Below are 19,970 nucleotides of genomic sequence, written 5' to 3'. Positions count from 1 at the left end.
GGCAGCAGCCACAACCCCAGCCAGACAGCTGACAGTGTTGATGAAGAGCGCCCAGTCAAAAGCAGCTGTGATAATTGAATAATCAGCTTTGTTACGCAGCTTGACAATGAGCGTGCCCCAAGATTCGACTGCACTGCCGCATTCACACAGAGAGCATATTAATGTGTGTGTGTGTGTGTGTGTACCTTCCCCCTTAACCCACTCTGCTACTCTGCCTTTGTCTCGCCTCAAGTGCAAATTTGTTGGCAATCATTGGGTCACTTGTAATCCCTGCTGCTAATTTGTTTTTAATGCATTGAATGGCGCCCATGCGTTGCTATTTTTAAATAGCACCCCTCCGTCTTACGCATTTGTTTTTCCAATTAGCGTATTTTTGAGATTTATGCATAATTTGTTTAATGATTATCTACCAGCGACGAGAGGTATGCCAAGTATTTGCATTGAGAGTCTACAACGATAAACAATTTTAATGTGGATCGCATATAAAATGAGGTGAACATATTAATATTATTAATAGGCAGAATTAAACTTAATAAATTTGTATTTTCTTTAGAATTTCAATATTAAACAATAAGCTGAAAATGATTATAATATTCAACACATTGTTTGAAGGCATTGGGTATTGGCCAACAAGCGAAGCATTAGCGCCATCTATCGGAATAGAGCTATAAGTTATAGACTATGAGCAATAACTAAAGCAGCCCCAAAGTATGCAACACTTTTATTGCATACAAGCAGTTTATGCTTGAAGCAATAGCAAACTTTTATGAGTCAACCATTCGACGAGTTTTTAAATTGAAATGATTTGTCAATTACCGTTTAATACGATTATTTTATTTGCTTTCCCATCAATGAGAATTTATTCAACGACGAATGTAAACAAGCAGCAATAATTGGCATCGAACCAATTTTCAATAAAAAGACGTTTTCGAATACGATACAAAAAAAACGTGTGTCATGGGCAAACACGTTAATAACTTTATTGTGGATCGGATCAGAATTCAATCAGATCTCGAATTGAATGTTGGACACTTTGAAGAAAAGCCGTTTGACTATTTACACCTGATATTGTACAATGAGAAGTAAGGAAAAGATTTGTTGGCTTTGGGTATGCTATAAGTACAATTGCTTAAACTACATGTTTGTGTGTGTATGTTATATGTGGAGTGTATGTGTGTGTAAATGTTTATAAATGCTGCAACACTTATGTACAAGCTAAACACTAATTGGACTAACAAACTAATTGGCTACAAACTACGATAATTTTACAATGATATTTGCATTAAATATTCTTCTGCTCACTCTCTGACAAAATGGCAAAATCGTGTGTGTGAGTGTGTAAATGGGTGTGTGTGTGTGGAGATGGTGATAAACGTGTGTGGCAACTTCACATGGCCGCACCGTTGTAATGCTGATACATCTCATCCCAGAATCTCTGACGTTCTGGCTCTGGATTTGTCTTCATGTTGATCTCATGCGAGATGTCCAAATAGTTAAGACTATTCATCACATTCGTGGCATCAATGGGCGTCCACTTGGTGTTCAGTATGGGATCATCAAAGTTTGGCGTGGGCGTGCTGAAAAGTAGAGAACATCTTAGAGTTCTGTTTATTAGATTTCTCTAAAGAACTTACCCATATTTGGCAAAGTTTGTCCACATGCGCACCATGCGATTCTTCACTTGCACCTCCATTGACTTGGGATCCAAGCTGAGATTGAAGAAGCCAAACTTGAACAAGTAGCCCATTTCATCGCCGTGGCAAACTCCTGGCCTAGGGATGCCCAACATGCGCTTGTATAATCCCAAAGCACCGTCGAAAGAGAAGCGATACATATAAACAGGCGCATTGCCGAACTTGGCATGATTACGAGCCGTGCGTCGAATGCCTTGCAGGAACATCAAATCAGTAAGGAGCTAAAAATGATGTCAAGTTAATAAGGTAATAGAAAAGTAAAGAGAAGTCTTTATACTGACCGCTATCATCTCGTCCACGGACTCGAGACCCACGTGCTTGTTGCCCAGGTAGAAGGAGCGTATCTCACGCGTGACTCTGTCGTGCACGTGCGTGACATTCAGATCGTGAGGCACGAGGCGACCAAAGTCATTCTCAATGATGCCCAACAGCTGTGGATTCTTACGCAGTCCTGCAAGCAAGAAATGTTCATATTATAAGTAAACACTTTTTGCGATTAATTAATAAGAAGTTAGAAAGCAACAGTCAAGTTATGACTGCAATAGACCCTTATCTTTTTATGTATCTACTAAAAAAAAGCCTTTCAAGTTCATTTTCAGTTATTCAACTTATGTATTACAAGTTTTGATGAACTGAATTTCATTCCTTTAAATCTTCTACGTTTATTTACGGTCTAAGCTTACAAAGCTAGAAACCTAGAATCAAGTTATGACTGCAGTAGACCCTTTACATATTTAGATTTTCGCTTTGTATAATAAACTGAGTATTGGAGTATTTTTGTTGGATTTTTGCTAGTTTGAATTCCATTCCTTTAAATCTTCTAGTTACATTTACGATCTAAGTAATTTTCACAATTTTGAGCACGAGTTAAGTAAAAAGTTAATAGTTTTATAAAATCCAGCTAATACTTGGTAAGATTATAAACTTGTTTGCGATATAATGATGTTAATTTGATTTGCAAATTGATGCTAGCCACATTTCAATTAAAATAATATATAATAGAACTTAATATACTATTTTTCACTTTTCCAAAAGAGAAGGGTCTAAATATAAAAGTGAATAAAAGTTAATATTATAAAATGTATGTTAATAACGAAATAATTAAAAGGTTTTCCCAATACTATATTATTTTATATATGTTCACTATACTAATTACTTAATTATCATATATTCAAATACGATTTTAAAAGTCTACTCACTTCGAATGAAGAGCATCGCTTCGTGTGTGTTGTAGCCTGTCATGTAAGGCACATCGCTGTTAAAGTTGTGCTCCTCGTACATGTCGCTGGGATGCTGCGTGAGGAATGGTTCCTCCAAATAGTTCTCCTCCAGTGAGTCCTGGTTCCAATATCCCTCTACAACAGGCACAAATGGCAATCCGATGTTGTTGCGTTGATCTTCAGCTGTCAGCGTTGTGGGCGCGGCTTCAACCAATTTCATAGCCGGCACCCGACGCAAAAAGTCCAAGATCTCCTCAGTGTTGTTGGCACCCACGTAGCCCAGATTGGCAGCCAGACGAGCTGCTCTCTGACTTGAACTGGCCGCCATGGACCAGGGATTCAAGGCGGAGCCGCTCTGTGAGATGGCGCGATGGAAAAGTCCCTTGGCCAGTGGCGAAAGCAGGAGGAACTGAACTGAAGAGGCGCCCGCGGACTCGCCAAAGATGGTCACTTGATTAGGATCGCCACCGAAGGCTTCAATGTTATCCCTGACCCACTTGAGTGCGAGAATTTGATCCTTCAATCCCTGATTACCAGGCGCATCGGGTCCAGCAGTGAGAAAGCCAAGAGGACCAAGTCTGTAGTTGAGTGTGACGAGAACGATGTCTTCGGCAACCAAATAGTCAGGGCCATAAAGGAAGGAATTGCCAGAGCCAAAGGAGAAGCCGCCTCCGTGAAGCCAGACCATGACAGGCAGCTTGACCTGGGATCTAAATGAAAGATTGATTTAAATTAATGTAAGGTAGAAGTAGAAGTAGAAGTAGAAGAAGAAGTAGAAGTAGAAGTAGAAGTAGAAGTAGAAGTAGAAGTAGAAGTAGAAGTAGAAGTAGAAGTAGAAGTAGAAGTAGAAGTAGAAGTAGAAGTAGAAGTAGAAGTAGAAGTAGAAGTAGAAGTAGAAGTAGAAGTAGAAGTAGAAGTAGAAGTAGAAGTAGAAGTAGAAGTAGAAGTAGAAGTAGAAGTAGAAGTAGAAGTAGAAGTAGAAGTAGAAGTAGAAGTAGAAGTAGAAGTAGAAGTAGAAGTAGAAGTAGAAGTAGAAGTAGAAGTAGAAGTAGAAGTAGAAGTAGAAGTAGAAGTAGAAGTAGAAGTAGAAGTAGAAGTAGAAGTAGGTCTTAGAACTTCTTAAATTATGTATAAAATAAATAAAAAAAATTATAATATGAATAACTTCTCTGCTTACTCATCCTCCTTGGGCATTCTTGTAGTGAACACGTTGAGGAACAGACAATCTTCGTCTCCCTTGAACGTGTCAAGTATCATGTTCTTGTGCGGACAACTTTGACCCTCTCTTGAAGCATCTCTCACACCCGTCCAAGGTTTCTCTGGCTCCGCAGCGCGGAATCTGCAAAAGAATTACAATCTTTTTATTCACAATTCTGCTTTGCAAATACCAAGTTGAACCTATGTACCTTCTGGCTCCTATTGGCGCCGCTCCGTATCGCATGCCCTTGAAGCTGTAGTAACCGCCTCGTTCACCTGAGCGATACTTCAGATATCTGCCTCGCACCTTGCCCAGCGTTGTGCTCGCCACAATTTCGCGCTCCTTCTACAAATTTAAGTAATGTATATAGCGAATTTACCAGCAAGCAAATCAAGCAAAAAGTTGCCAAAACTCTAGCGTGCGAACTTCTCTAATTTACAAGTTGCTACAACAGAATAAACAATAAATAAAGCTGGTCGAAGATTGAATGCTCTATAAGGTTTTGGGTGTTTCTGTATTGTAATTCAATTGTTTGGTAGAAGATTTATTTAAAAATAAACATTTCTATTGACTCTTAATATGTCGCAATGTTAAGTTGTAAGTAAATCAGTTGAGTTTAAAATAGTTTAATGTTTCTATAGATTTATTATTTTCATATAACAACACTCAATATATTTGATTGTTATAAATAGAGTTCGTTATGAAGATCTAGTTAGATTAATTGCCACAACTACAAAAATTAATAAGTTGCTTTAAAGCTGACTTCAATCTTTAAAAATATTTTCTTTTGTAGCGATAAATTAAAGTGCTGAAAGATGGCTCAATAAATGTCAATCGTTAAGCTGACAGCTATATAGCAAGTCGAAGTGACATAGATTGGTTTTAAAGCATAAGTTACTTATTTATAAAGAAAAAAGTCAAACAATTAAATATGGTATTATTCTTAAAACAAACTTCTTTGAGGTTCAGTATGTAATGCACTTCTGTAAAAAGAGTATTCCGACAATTTGAACTGCCAAGTGAAGTGCTACTAATTTTTGCACCATGCCAAGTATCCATGAGGTGGCAGCATTTGTGGCAGTTGGTTGCAAGTGCATGTTTATATTACTATTAGTGTGATGTTTCTATGTAAATGTGTTGTGTCAATGTGTGGGTTATGATTGAGCAAGAGCTGCAAGAATTTGTAAGAATTAATCTTGAGCAGCGGTCGAGTGTTTGAGCGTTGGAGTTTACTTCGCACAAGGAGGCCATGGTGCAAATGTTGCGAAATCGTGTTTTGGCCAATGGCCATTGGCCATTAGCCGCAATGTAATGGCCAAAAAAGACAAGACAAGACAGAGAACCAGCTTTGCATTAAATAATTAAAATTTCGTGCCACACAGCTGATCTTTCTTTGTTCTTGAAGCCGGTTGACTAGAAGACTTGACCCGCTTCAAGCTGCAGTTGCTTGGAATTCAACGAGTTGCTGATTGATTCGTGTGCACACAACACAACACATAACATAACTAACTATATTTGGCATTTAACCACAAGGTCGTCAAGTTGTCTTGTTACTTACCCGCAGCGATCTCACCACCTCCTGCACCACTCGCATGGCCCTCGATGGCAGCAATTGCACCAACGAATTGGGATGCGAGGTCAATGTTTTCCAGGCCGTCGTCTCCTGCAATTTGAGTTTTGTTGTTTATATTAAGTTCACGGCATCAATGGCAATTTGCAAGCATGTCAGCTGGCGAGCGCCTTGTGCAAACACTCAAGTTCACCACGAGCATATTCATTCACTCATTACTCACTACTCACTGGGTATTCAGTACTCAGTATTCGGTTAGTCGCTTGTTGCAGTAATAGTTGACAATTTCATTATTGTTATTGTTTCTCTTTATTGCCCTCTCTCTTTCTGTTGTCTATCTCTCTCTCTCTCTTTCTTTCTCTGTCCCCGCTGGGGCTGCCCAGTTTTAATGATGTTAACGGGCAACCTTGCCTTACCTTCCCTTCCCTTACCTTGCCTCGCCGACAAGCAAATTTCATTTAATTGAAATGCCATTTACATCATACCAAAAGCTAAGTATATTAAAACAAAACAAACACAAATTCAACTGGGCGCTGAAGAAGTCTTAATACTCTACCATTTAGTTGACAATTAATTTGAGGTATTTTTAGTTTTATTTAAATGTATTTGAACTACAACTTTAATATTTTAAATATGTATTTTAAGTCCCTAACTATATGACATTTAGTTAGACAATCATTTTAGGTATTTCAAATTAAATTTAAATGCAGTAATAGTTGAAATTTAATATTATATATGTGCAATAAAAGAAGTGTCAGACTTATAGTACTATGATATTCTTTACTATGATGTTCCATCTATATTTGAAATAAGTGCTTTGAGTATTACAGCCTTAATTGAAAACATTGTAAATGAGGTTTTAGCTTGCTAATTTTTACTTTGATATTTAAAATGTGTGCCTTGAATATCTAACTGCTTGGTATATTAAGTTTTAGTGTAATAATATTTGATATTTAATATATAATATAAAATATAATATATGCTTTAAATACTTTGCACTTTGGTATTTAGTTAGACAATCATTTTAGGTATTTCAAATTAAATTTAAATGTAATAAAAGTTGAAATTTTATATCATAAATGCAATAAAAGAAGTGACAGATTGACTATTCTTTGTACTATGCTGATCTATATTTTAAATAAGAGTTTTGAGTATTATACCCTAGATTGAAAATATTGTAAAAGAGGTTTTAGCTTGGTTTTCTACTTTAAAATTTAAAATATGTGCCTTGCTTTTAGATTAAGCTGTTTGATATATTGAGTTTTAGTGCAATAATATTTGGTATTTAATATATAGAATATATGCTTTGGCTATTTGGTATTTAGTTAGAAAATCATTTTTAAGTGATGCAAGTTAACTACAATAAAAGTAGTCTTAGTTTAACTATTTCTTATAGCTTTGACCAGTCTCTGTTTAGTACTTAATTTGACAAGCATTTTAAATAATTAAAATGTTTAATTATAATTTACATGTATTTAAATGTAATAAGAGCATTTGGAACTTAATTATTTCATTAGCCCACAAACAGTTTTGTACTTAATTCAAGTTAAATTTAAATATAATAACAGACGAAGTAATTAAACTGTTTACTCTGCTGCATCTCTAAATATTTTGTGCTTAATTTGACAACCATTTGTGGTAATTCAACTTGAATTTAAATGCACTTAAAGCACTCTTTGAGCTGCTCTAGTTGAGTCAAGCCTTGGCTTTAAATATGCTTTGCTTTGACGAGCCCCCCTTTGAATGTGTTGCCAAGTTCGTGAAGCAGTTGCAATGCTCTTTAGTCTAGTGTATAGAAAAGATACACATAAAGAAAATGAAAACACTTTGCCAAAGGCGGCAACAAGCGAAGTGGCAACAACACAATGGCTTAGAGTCACGTGCAGCTTGAACGCTTGAAGCTTGAAGTCTGTAGTTAGATCTACTCAAAGACACATTTGTATCCACATTGTTGTCCGTCTGTCCGTCTGTCTGTCCGTCCGTCTCTTGTTCGTCTGTCAGCTGTCACATTAGCCGGCTCGGCGTGTGCCCCACAGCTGAAATGTATCTGTATCTCGAAGCTGAAGTGAATCATGACACACTTGGCCACTCGGACACTTGGACAGTTAAACATTTAACCATTTAACCAGTTGGCCATTTGGTCATTTGAGCACTAGAGCACTGAAGTTGAACAGTTAAAGAGCCGTCTTTAACGCACCAAACTCTAGACGTTCGTCGCTTGTGGCCAGTTTCAAGTTCACATTTTATAACACTTTATGCTAATTTCATTTATTTCTTTTATTCATCATTATTTTTTGTTTATGACACTCACTGCCCAAACTCTTGACCCGCTATAATATGCGTGGTCTCTATTTTTTGCTCTGTCTCTATCTTTCTCTCTGCCTTTGTCTCTCTCTTTTTATGCTAATGTGGGTGTAGCCGGTTATAAAACTGTTTGCGATTATTATTTATAACTGTTTCTCGATCGAGATACATTTTTTAATTAAATTCCCCACATATCAATTTAGTCAGAAGTAGGTCAGAGTTAAATCTCCTCTCTCGAGACTCGAGACAAACTCATGGAAATACCCCAATTTCCTTTTCATTGACGTCTAGATTAGTTTTTGATCTTGAACTCAAAATGCGACGCATAAATGTGGATATTTTAACAGGTTTTGTTTTACTTTAAGTGTATAATTAAATTTTTTTTAAGAAAAAATATTCAACAATGAAGTATATACTTAATGAATGTGTTTCTTGAGCTACCAATTTTGGTCAAATTATTGAATAAATAATATTAGTTCTGGTCATTTATGTTTTCAATTAATTTTTAGCTCTTGTCAAACGGTTGAAATCACTTTAATATTATTAATTTATAGTTGAATATATAATAATTAATTTAAATTAATTTTTGTAGTATTAAATTTGAAATGGACTATTAAAGAAAACATAACGAATCAAACGAAACCTAATGAGATTAATATAAATCAATTCACATTGACTGAAATTTACTTAACATAGCAAAATAAAGAAAACCTAAATTAAGATGCATAAAAATATTAAAAGAAACATCATAAAATTTATAAAAATATGTTCAAATTGTATAAACTTAACTAATAATAATAATGAAACAAGTAAGAAAGCTACAGTCGAGTGTACTCGACTGTGAGATTCCTGCTACCCATTTTAAATAAAAGAAATATATTTTGTGGTATTTTTCTCAAAATATATCTAATATACTACAAAAATACTAAAAATATACCAAATGGCATATTTGGTATATCGATATAGTATATAGTACCGCATTCAAAATATACCATAGACGGCACAATATACCAGATTGTCGGCCAAAGCAACTCAGACCCCTTGTAAGTAAGCGTTTTTGCCCATACAAAAGTATTTCTTTAATATCTTCGACAATTTTTATCTGATCGCAACCAAATTTTCAGGAATCATAACTATTATAGTTATTATTGTATATACCAAAATTCGCTCTTCTAGCTTTAAAATTACGTTTGTTTTTGATTTGCAGGGACTTAGGTGGGCGTGGCAAAAATTTGAAACAAACTTGATCTGCGTTCAAACATAACAAATGCTGTCGAAAAAAAATTATAGCTCTATCTCTTATAGTCTCTGAGATCTAGGTGTTCATACGGACGGACGGACAGACGGACAGACAGACATGGCTACATCGTCTCGGCTGTTGACGCTGATCAAGAATATATATATGTACTTTATAGGGTCGGAGATGCCTCGTTCTATCTGTTACATACATTTCCTGCCGGCACAAAGTTATAATACTCTTCTACCCTATGGGTAGCGGGTATAATAAAATGAATTGAAAATTGAGAAGCTCACATAATTCGTTGAATCGAAATGTTCGTGTTGTTAATATTTTATACACAAAATAGGAAGTAGCATTAATAAATGCATTAGGTAATGCATTTTTCAAAGAGTTTCCTCTCATAAAGTAATTACAGATTGAATAAATAACTCCCTTTGTTAGCCTCTTGAATGCAAGTGAGTAGCTTAACACTTTGTTGTGTGTTGAATTCTTCAGTTGGTTGCAACTGGCAATTTGTGGCATTTAAACGCAGTAAACACACAAATGATGCCATTTATAATGCACACACACATATTATGTAATAACAGCAACAATAATAACAACAATAAAGTTAACATCACCAACAAACAACAACTACAACAACAATGAAGACAGATGGACGCTTTCACGCTACGCTCGAAATATAAAAATAAATACGAACAAAACAGAAGGCAGGAGCAGAGGGGGAAAATAAATGCAGTCCGGCAGATCGCCAACTGCAACTGCAACATGCAACAAAGTAGAAAGTTGCAGCAATAGAAAAAGCATTGCATAAATATTTCACTATGAAGCGTAATCAAGTCAAAGGCAAAACAAACCTCAACTGGGGGCGGGATTCCGGTTGACCCGGAAGCCAATTCAGTGGTCAACGATGATGATTGAGTTGTAGTGGTTGCTGCTGTTGTTGTGGTTGCAGGTGTGGTAGCAGCGAGTAATAAAGCTCTGGCAAAAGCGTTGAACACATCTTCGGACTGTGGCAAACTCGCTTCGGTGGGCAAAACATCTTCAAGCTGTGCGTAATCCCAATTCCAATTCACATTTGGAACTTGTTGCATCTTCAGTTGATTCTTTGGCTCCGAGTGACGCTCCATGAAGATGGCAAAGAGAATCAGACCGAGGGACAACAACAATGCAACGCTCGCCAGCACATAGGGCGTGTATGGGCGGCAGGCCATGGCTCCAAGGGGGGGCGTGGTCGCTTGTCGCTCTTTTTTATGCAATGCAAACGCTAATAATTGCCAGACAGTAAACAGTAAAAAAAGTTGCTGCCGTTGCAGTTGCAGTTGCAGTCAAAGTTGTGGCTGTTGCTGTTGCTGCAATCGCGGCACGCGTCGCAATGCGAGAGACAGTAAAACTTTTGAGTTATTTGAATACTATATTTCTGCTTTATGATTTGTGCTTTGTTTTCACAGTGGAGCACATTGGCACACTCTGTCCGCACAGTGGGAAAAAACACGAGACACAACTCCCTCTGTCACTTTTTGAAGGTATCTTTAACTGTCTGTCTGTCTGCATCCGTTAATGTTGCACTCGCGACCGCAGCTAACCGACTTTTGAGCCAAAGCCAAAACAAACGTTTCCAATTTAATTGAAGTTTTCGCTACTCATTTCGCTTCGTTCGCTTCGTTCGCTTTTATTTCAGCTTCAGCTTCAGTTGCACTTGAGTTATCGCCACAAAACAGTTGCGATTTAACGTGTAAGTTCGAGTATTTGCTTTATTTTACTCCATTTTTATATTAATGCTCGTAACTGTTATTCGTTCGTATACCGAGTAAAATGTCGAATAATTCCAGAGGGTAGATTAGACTTTAAAGTGAAGAATGTATAGATTTTCTAAGAGTTGTTTTTTATTGCTATTTTGATTAATGGCATTGAAGAATTACTGCATTACTGTTGAAGTTGTTTAGGCTATAATTTGGTTGTACTTTAGTATATTTTGTACTATATGGTACATTTTCTGGTATATTAAAATACCAAAAAGTATATTTTGGGATATATTGATTCAATTTTGAATGTAATAGTATATCGACATACCAAATATAGCTTTCGGTATATTTTAGTATTTTTTGGTATATAAATTTATTTTGTTTTAACAATTACTGCATTACTGAAGTTTTTTAGTATATAATTTCGTTGCTTTGCTTAGGTTAACAATCTGGTATTATATTTTGTGCTATATGGTATATTTTCAATGTAAAAGTATATTGAAATGGCAAAAAGTATTTTTAGAGTTTATTAATTTTATTTTGAATATCGATATACCGAATAAAGCCTTTGATATATTTTATATTTTTTCCAATATATTAATTTTAGTTTGAATGAAATACTATATTTATGTACCAAATACAGAATTCGGTATATTTTAGTATTTTTCAGTATATTAATTCAATTTTTAATGTAATAGTATATCGATATACAAAATAGAGCCTTTGGTATATTTTTGTATTTTTTAGTATATTAATTTAATTTGTTTTATGAATAAAACCCCACTGTTTGGCTCTTATTTGAAATAAAAAAGGGTATCTCACAGTCGAGCACAATCCACAAAGTCATTCTTACAGGTTTATAAACTTATTAGTCCTTAGTCATAAAAATAACTTTGTGTAATTTTGTTTTATTTGTAATTAAGCATGGTATAACAAACATTGTTGCCAGAGTACAGAGAGTAAATGAGTATTCAAAGGTCGAGCATACTCAGCTTTGAATTGACAGCAAACTAAAGACAAAGAAACATTGCCTGATTTATTCTATAATCGATTTCATACTAATATCATCTACAATTTTAATATTTTAGCTGCACACATCTCTTACAGCATAACTGCAAGTCGAGCAAGCTCTTCTAAACGCCGCCTACAACATGCAATAAACCAAAGCAGACGCTGTCATTGTTGTTGTTCATGTTGTTGTTGTTGTTGCTTTACTTGCCTAATTGTTGTTGTCTCCATTTGATATTTATTAATCTTTCAATGTTATCTGAGAAGCCAACGGAAATGTTCGATTGTAATTTAGTTATTTATTTAATTACACAACATTTTAATTGCATTAGCCACATAATTCGTTAATCAATTGTCGTTGTGTTGGTGTTAGACGTGTTAAACAGTTAATCGAGTAAATCTACAACGTTGACATTAATTACACAAAAGTGAGACACAAACAAACAAACACACAGAGGACACACAGAGATTTCCAGCTCACCTGATGCCAATCTTCAATTATCATATATAACATTTGCTGCAGAGTTGACATACTATATTGCCCTTTAACCAAATGTAATACCTACAATAATATATTATTTAATATTATGGAATTATTGAATTATTTGATTAGCAAACGTGTTGGGCTAAAGTTACAACTTTTGTTTACTTTTCTATATTAAAAAATCAAAAGATGCAAATCAAAATTTTATGAAGTCACAGTGTTAAAGTATTCATTCAAATTATTAATCTATAATAATTAAGTTACAATTAAACTGCAAAATGTATAAATATTTTAAGGCAAGACAAGAAGAACATAAAAATTGTTTTCCTCAAAAGATCTTACGTGTATTAATAATACTTCAAAGATGTGTTAAATATCTGCTTGCTTTGAATTAACTTTATTAAACAATTAAATTCTGTAATATTATGACCATGCATTTTCTAAAGTCTTAATTGCAATTAAGTTGCAAATAATGATAACTACTTTAATGTAAAAATTAGTCTTTCAAACAAAATTCTGAAAAACTTATTTGTCATGCATTTTACGATGATTTGACCAAAAATGCTGATTACTTAAGTTACTAACGAAATTAATAGAGAGACTAGAGGAAATGAAACAAACTTTGTTCTTGCAAAGATCTATATCAAATGCTTGTATTGGAAATACTTTACAATAATTAAAATGTTTATTGAAATAAGTATTTAAAATATTAATCAAGTTTTTTTTTGCAATGATTAACTGCAAATTAGATTCTGATTGACAAATATCGTAATGAGGCTGTATTTAATAGAGGAAATAATCGATTTTACTGTTTTTTAAAGCAAACAACAATCTATTACTATGTTAATCAAGTTTTTGCAATAATAATAAAGCTCTACAAAAGACTTAGAGGAAATAAAACAAATTTTTTCCTGCCAAAGATTTCTTTCTATCTCTTATTCTTGAACTTTTCTAGGTTGCACTTACTATATATATATTTTTAATTAAGACTCGTTTTTTTTGACTGCAACTAAGGTAATCAAATATCGTAATAAAACTGCCAACAAATTTGACAACAAAACGTTTTTCTGCTAAGATCTCTATCTAAAAACTTAAGCTCTGTTTCCTTTGAATAGAGTATTTTAAGCAACATTCTATAAAAATATTAAACCAGTTTTGTTCACAATGATTTGACTAGTATGTAGAAATGATAATCAGGAATTCAAATCTAATAATTGAGCTGCAAAAAAATCTAAGAGGAAATAAAACAAAAACTTTTCCTGCCAAAATCTATTGAAAAGTTAAAGTTCTGCATCGTTTGAATTGAGTGTTTAAAACAACATTCTATAAAAATAATAATCAAGTTTTTTACAATGATAATAAAGCTGTACAACGATTTAAGAAGAAATAAAACAAACCTTTTTTTCTGTCTCGATCTCTGTGTAAACAAAGCTAAGAGCTTCGAGTTATGCAACTGCATATTAATAGCCCATACAAATTCTATTGATTGTTTACAAGCTGAGAGAATAAATCACAGCAAGACATAATCATCAAAGCATCGTGATGAAGTGGAAGTTAAATGCTTAATGTGCACGCTAAAGTGCAGCTTAAGTTGGAGAGGGAGCAGGGAGGGGAAGCAGCATAATTTGTGTTGGCATTGGCAATGCGATGTAAATAAATCGTACAAGATTCAAGATTCAAGATCGGTTGGCAAATAGTCGCGTACTCAACTCGAAGCGACTCAACTCGACTCGATTTAAGTCGTATTTGGTGAGCAGTTGTCATTCACGCGCATTGGGCACAGATTCTTTAAAGCCATGGCCAAAAGTCAATTGAATAGCACCGAAAATATTTGTGTTGTTTTTTCTGTTTTCGTGGCTCATAAAGTACAACTTGGTCGTATAACGAGAATTGCTCTGAGTAGAGTCGAAGTGTAGACAGAGACCCAAACCGAGGCGAATAACGTATGCGCATGGCCATAAAATCCATTAACAGGCACCTGTAAATGCAATCTGCATTTCGGTCTTTGAATATTTTCGCACAAAGGCGGCAACTCAGACACAGTTAAAATAAAAAGAGAAGAAGCGTTTAAGACAATGGCTTTAGCTTCATTCCAGAGACTTACTTTTCGAAATAGCAACAACACATTTTGCGACATGCCAACGACAGAGACAGCAACACCTTTTGACTCTAGTGAGTGCGAAAGAAATGGAGACTTGTTGTGGCTTTGATTTAAAGTCAAAAAAGCGTTGTAAGCAAATTTTTCGACTCTGGCACGCTTCAAGTGTTGTCAATTGTGTGGCTGCTTCTTTGTTTAAATATGTGTCTGTGTGTACATAATACATATTTACATATATTGCATGCATCACATTAACATTGGTTTTCCCGGCATTGCTCGGGCTTTCAATGGGCTCTCAATTTAATGCCATATTTGGCTTAAAGCATAATTTCAAGATAAACAACTTTAAATTTCACGCTAAGAAAGAGCTGCGAAAGTAAGTTTTATCTTCAAATGAATTAACTATTTAACTCCCAATAAAGTTGGTATTTTATGTAGCATTAATAGGGCTAATTAAAGAAAACAATATTGAAGTATTTGCTAAGAATAAGCTGAATATCTAACGAATAGAAAATGCTTTAAGAAGTGTTTATTTCTTCAGCAAATATTACAAAATATGTACTGAAGAATTTTTTAAAATTTTATAATATGGTATATTTTGTACTCCTTAGTATATTTTCTATGGAATGGTATATCGATATACCAAATATAGTCGTAGGTATATTACAGTATTTTTGTAGTATTTTCTAGTATTTATTTGGTATATTTTAAAAATACAAAACTATATATTTTGAATGATGTAGTGTATACCAAAGTATAGCATTTGGTATATTTTAGTATTTTTGCAGTATATTCATTTGATATATTTTAAGATCAATACTGTTTTTCTATGGAATATTATATCGATATACCAAATATAATCTTTAGTATATGACAGTATTTTTGTAGTATTTTGTAGTATTTATTTGGTATATTTTGAAATTTTCAAAACTGTATATTTTGAATGAAGTACTGTCTAAATATACCAAAGTATAGTCTTTGGTATATTTTAGTATTTTTTCAGTATTTTAAATTGATATATTTTAAGATCAATACTGTTTTGATTTTATTCAAAATGGGTAGCTGGTATTTCACAGTCGAGCACACTCGACTCTCGCTTTCTTACTTCTTTTAATATGCATCAGAGCAATATCACGAATATTTACTAAAATAATTGTTAAACTCAAGTGGCAAATCAGCTAAAGAGTCTTCTCTTTAAAGTAAGTTTCTGCTTGAAATGAATTTACTACTTTTTAGCAATTATTAGCAAAAGAATTAGCATTTTATTTAATCATTTAAAGACGCGCTAATTAATAGAACAATATTAGCAATATTTGGTAAAATAATTGTTAAAGGCAAGCTGCTCATCAGTTGAAAATCTGACTTATAGAAATGATCTTCTTCATAAGAATTATCTTTTTGTTTGCAAATGAAATGCGAAAATACTAAGCATTTAATTTCTGCTAAAAAACGGCGTTAATCAATGGAAAAATCTTTCCAGTAGTCACTAAACTAATGATTAAACAAAAGCAGTTAAGTATTACATCATTAAAGTATCTTATGCACAAATTGAACTTTAATAGAAATCGTATAAAATTTCGAACTAAAATGAATCGAGTATTTATGGCAGGTAAATTTCTTATTAGGTAAATAAGTTGGCCTTAAAAAAGCGACACTTTCGCACTCGGATTTCCGAATAAGGTTTGTCAATAGTTACTAACTAAAAACTTCCGCTCGAAGTTGAAACCACGCATTGATGGTCAATAATTTATGGAGTCAACACAAACAGCTATAAATAAGTTCAGAGAGAATCTCCCTCTCTCTCACTCTTTCTCCCTCTCTTTCGGATGTCTACGTTTTCTTTGAACTCACCTTTAGCGTGTTTGAAATCTTTCCAGCGCGTGCAATCGCGGTGCCAAATGTGGAGGGCGCGATGGCAATAGAGGCGGATTCATGGCAGAGCAGCAGCGTGAACAGCAGAAGGCTGAGGAGGAGGAGCGGGGAGAGGAGCAACACCGGACACGAGAGTCTTTTACATATCATGTTGACAGCGGCGACTAAGCAAATAGAAGCGAATAATGCATTAGTCTTGAACTGATAATGTCTGTTGGCAAAGCACACACTCAAAACACACACACGCACACACTTGAGACACACAGCGACTAAAGCGAACCGAAGCGAACTGCGACGCTTCTGAGACTACTTCTTGGTCAGGGCCAAAAAATGCGAATGTCAACAGCAGCAGCACAAAACACAAAACTTTGAGCTGAGCTCAACTAAACCGAAAAGCGAAAAGCGAACTGAGGTTGAGCTCAGTTTTTCCGACGCGAGTCTTTTTACGTTTAATTGGCAGATATTATTTTCGAATTTGTTGTCGATTGTCGTGGCTAGTTAGTCGCTTGTTCTCTCTCTATTGAAATTATTCAATTTGATTTTGTTGAGGTCATTGTGCGCACTTGGAAGCAGCAGCAGCATCGCGACTAAATATTTGCATGGCTCACAGGGCGTATGATTAATTAGCTATGCATAAGGTGTCGCATTTGATTGTATCTGGTTTCCATTTGTGACTGACAGACGAGGTTAATCAACCAAGCTATAAACTTGCTCTCATTTCTCTCTCCCTCTCAACAAAGATGTTCTGCCAAATTTCGATTCAAATTTGTGCAAATTAACAAGTTTTTGCGCAGCCAGCCACGCCCACTATTTAAAGCCAGTCAGACAACGCTTAAACTAGTAACCCACTTCCTACTTGAGTCTCCAAGCGGGCGGCCTCAAGTGCGACGACGTCGACATTGTCGTCATTTGTGTGCTGTTGCCTCAGCAGCAGTTTGATCATAATTATGACAATGATTATTAAAGCGATCACGAAGCTCACGTTGATGATGATGATGACGATGAACAATGAAAAGGAAACACTTGCAATTTCGTGGAAAGTTGTTTGGCCAGTTACCCAAAAGAGAGCGAACGAAGTAAAGAGACTAAAGTCAGCTGTGTTGTGAGCTACACTGACTGTCAAAAGTATACAGACGCACATAAGTATGGAAATTAGCAGAGAGAGAGAAGCAGACAGGAGATCGAGATGTAGATGGAGACAAGTGGCAAACTGGGAGCTTAAAACTGGGAGCAACATGTCCAGTGATAAAACTCGGTCAGGCTGAGACTTCGAAGCGACTTCGAAGCAAAATACCGCTATGCAATGCATTACGTAAGCGCCGATCAAAACAAAAAAGGTAAATATTGAAGAAAAATACAACAGACAGCAAAAAGAAAAAAAGAAAAAAAAGATAAATAAATAAGTCAAACATGTTGAAGAGCCTAAAAACTGAGCAAAGCCAAAAGTAAACTGCGAAAAAAGCAGCTGCAGCAATGTGAGAGAAAGAGTTGAGAGAAAGACCTCAGAGAGAGAGAGAGCGAAGTTGAAGAGCGAATTTTGATAGATGGAATTTAATGTTGATAACGTGACTTTAAAAAATTAGTATTGTCTTTATTTGCGCGTAATTTATGCATGCTTTTGTTCACACTCAAATTTCGCTTTTGACCTGCGATTATATAAGAGCCGGCTGCTGCCAAACGGAACTAATATGCCTAAAGAAAAGAGTAGAGTATGTGTGTGCGTGTGTGTGTTTGTAGTTGGAGTTGAAACATTGTCAAAATGCGATTTCAATGACAATTGCAAGCGATTTGATCATTGAGCCGTTTATTATTCAATCGATTGCGCGTTTAACCGTTAACCGTTAACCGTTAACCGATTGCAGTTTACCGTTACCGTTTGACAGGCTGCACTTTCGCGTGCACACATAAACACACACACTTTGAGCAAGTTCAAGTTTGCAAGTTTGTCGCCTAAGTCTTTCGTTTGCCAGGCACAAACTTCACTGCTTCCTCTTCTTCTTCTACTTCGATTACGGTAACTGCGACACACTCACACACAAAATGACTTCACGTGCTTCACGTTTGACTGTCGCCGTCGAACTGAGTCTGCGGCTGGCCAGCGTTGCGCTTAAGCGTCGAAAAATTGCTCTTCGCTGCCGCAGAGAAACCAAACAAAGAGTGGTGAGTGAGGAGGGGGGACGTGGGAGAGGGGAGGCGACTAAATGTGAGTGTGAGCAGCATCCTAAGCCTGGCTTTTTCTCTTCTTGTGGCGGTGAAAAACGCAAAAAACTAATTTCGAACGCGTTGACAACGAGTCACGCATAAATTATGCAAAAATCTTTATGGTATATATTTTTTTTTATTTTTGGTCATTTGTATGTATAACAACGAGCTAAAGACAGACAACAACAACAACTACTTAAGAGATCAAGCTGTCGTATTCTTGACCAAGATTAGCCTCTTTTTTTTTATTTGTTTTTATTGTGTTAATCTATGGACACGTGCAATTAGTTGCTGTCGGAAAAGCTGTTGGCAATGAACCGCAACGAAATACACGCATCTGGAGTTGCTGGCGACACTTCTCATTTGAGATCAAGGATAAAGCATTATTTGTGCTTGCCACACACATCAAACACACACACACACACACTTTAAGCGACAAAGTTCCCCCAGAATGATGGGCTGTAAATGACACGTTACGCGTCTCTCTTGAATAACATTATTATTATTAATTAATCTGCTGCTTTGGCCATTAAGTTTGTTGCACTAATCACCGAAAAGCTTATTGTGCAAGCGTTTTATTCATTTACTTTTCTCACATGATCTTTTTAAACTACAAAAAAGTAAACATCTTCTTTCCTATCTCTAGATTTCTAGGAAATAATTTTTGAATAAATGCATTTAAGCACATTTATATTGACTATGAAAAAACAACACCAAAAAAGTAATGATGAAGTAATGAAACTTTAAAGTTTAATAGTTTTTTATAGATATTTATTATAAATTATAGACTGTTAATTATAAATTGCAGGGGGTTTTGAAAAGTCTTTACTCTTATTCATTTATCGATGGAGGGTAGTATTCTAATAGATAATAGATGATAATAAATATTTGGAATATTGAGTATATATATATATATTTTTGCTATCACTTTTCAAATGTAATAATATTGTATCTCTTGTTGTCTATTCCTGAATAAGTTCTAAATAGTTTTCAAAATATAAATCTACAACAAATTATTTGATTTACTATTTCACTACTAATAACAAATCAATATTAAGTTAATTTAGCAATTTTGCTTTAACTTTTCCTTAATACAAATAATATCTCTCATTCTCTCTCTCTCTCTCTCTCTCTCTCTATCTCTATCTCTATCTCTATCTCTATCTCTATCTCTATCTCTATCTCTATCTCTATCTCTATCTCTATCTCTATCTCTATCTCTATCTCTATCTCTATCTCTATCTCTATCTCTATCTCTATCTCTATCTCTATCTCTATCTCTATCTCTATCTCTATCTCTATCTCTATCTCTATCTCTATCTCTATCTCTATCTC

The 19,970-nt window shown here is 35.0% G+C and overlaps 1 protein-coding gene across 3 annotated transcripts; it reads right to left on the bottom strand.

Moving 5' to 3' along the window:
* Positions 1-933: 933 nt before the first annotated feature.
* On the bottom strand, positions 934-18,517 carry LOC132785635 (carboxylic ester hydrolase). 3 transcript variants are annotated; one of them, XM_060791825.1, is made up of 9 exons: positions 18,467-18,517; positions 16,413-16,597; positions 5,671-5,775; positions 4,321-4,457; positions 4,092-4,253; positions 2,894-3,624; positions 1,976-2,145; positions 1,635-1,915; positions 934-1,577 (listed from the first exon to the last, which is right to left on the bottom strand). In XM_060791825.1, exons 2-9 carry the CDS (start codon positions 16,581-16,583, stop codon positions 1,388-1,390), a joined length of 1,947 nt encoding a protein of 648 aa, XP_060647808.1. In that variant the 5' UTR covers positions 16,584-16,597; positions 18,467-18,517; the 3' UTR covers positions 934-1,387. The 3 variants fall into 3 exon arrangements, with proteins under 3 accessions (XP_060647808.1, XP_060647807.1, XP_060647806.1); XM_060791824.1 differs by having other exon boundaries at positions 18,307-18,506; XM_060791823.1 differs by lacking the exons at positions 16,413-16,597; positions 18,467-18,517 and adding an exon at positions 10,084-10,785.
* Positions 18,518-19,970: the final 1,453 nt, after the last annotated feature.

This window comes from Drosophila nasuta, chromosome 2R (assembly GCF_023558535.2).
Source record: "Drosophila nasuta strain 15112-1781.00 chromosome 2R, ASM2355853v1, whole genome shotgun sequence".
NCBI classification, from domain to species: Eukaryota; Metazoa; Arthropoda; class Insecta; order Diptera; family Drosophilidae; genus Drosophila; species Drosophila nasuta.
Note: the sequence above shows the minus strand (reverse complement) of the source record. Positions and strands in the feature narration are given on the sequence as shown.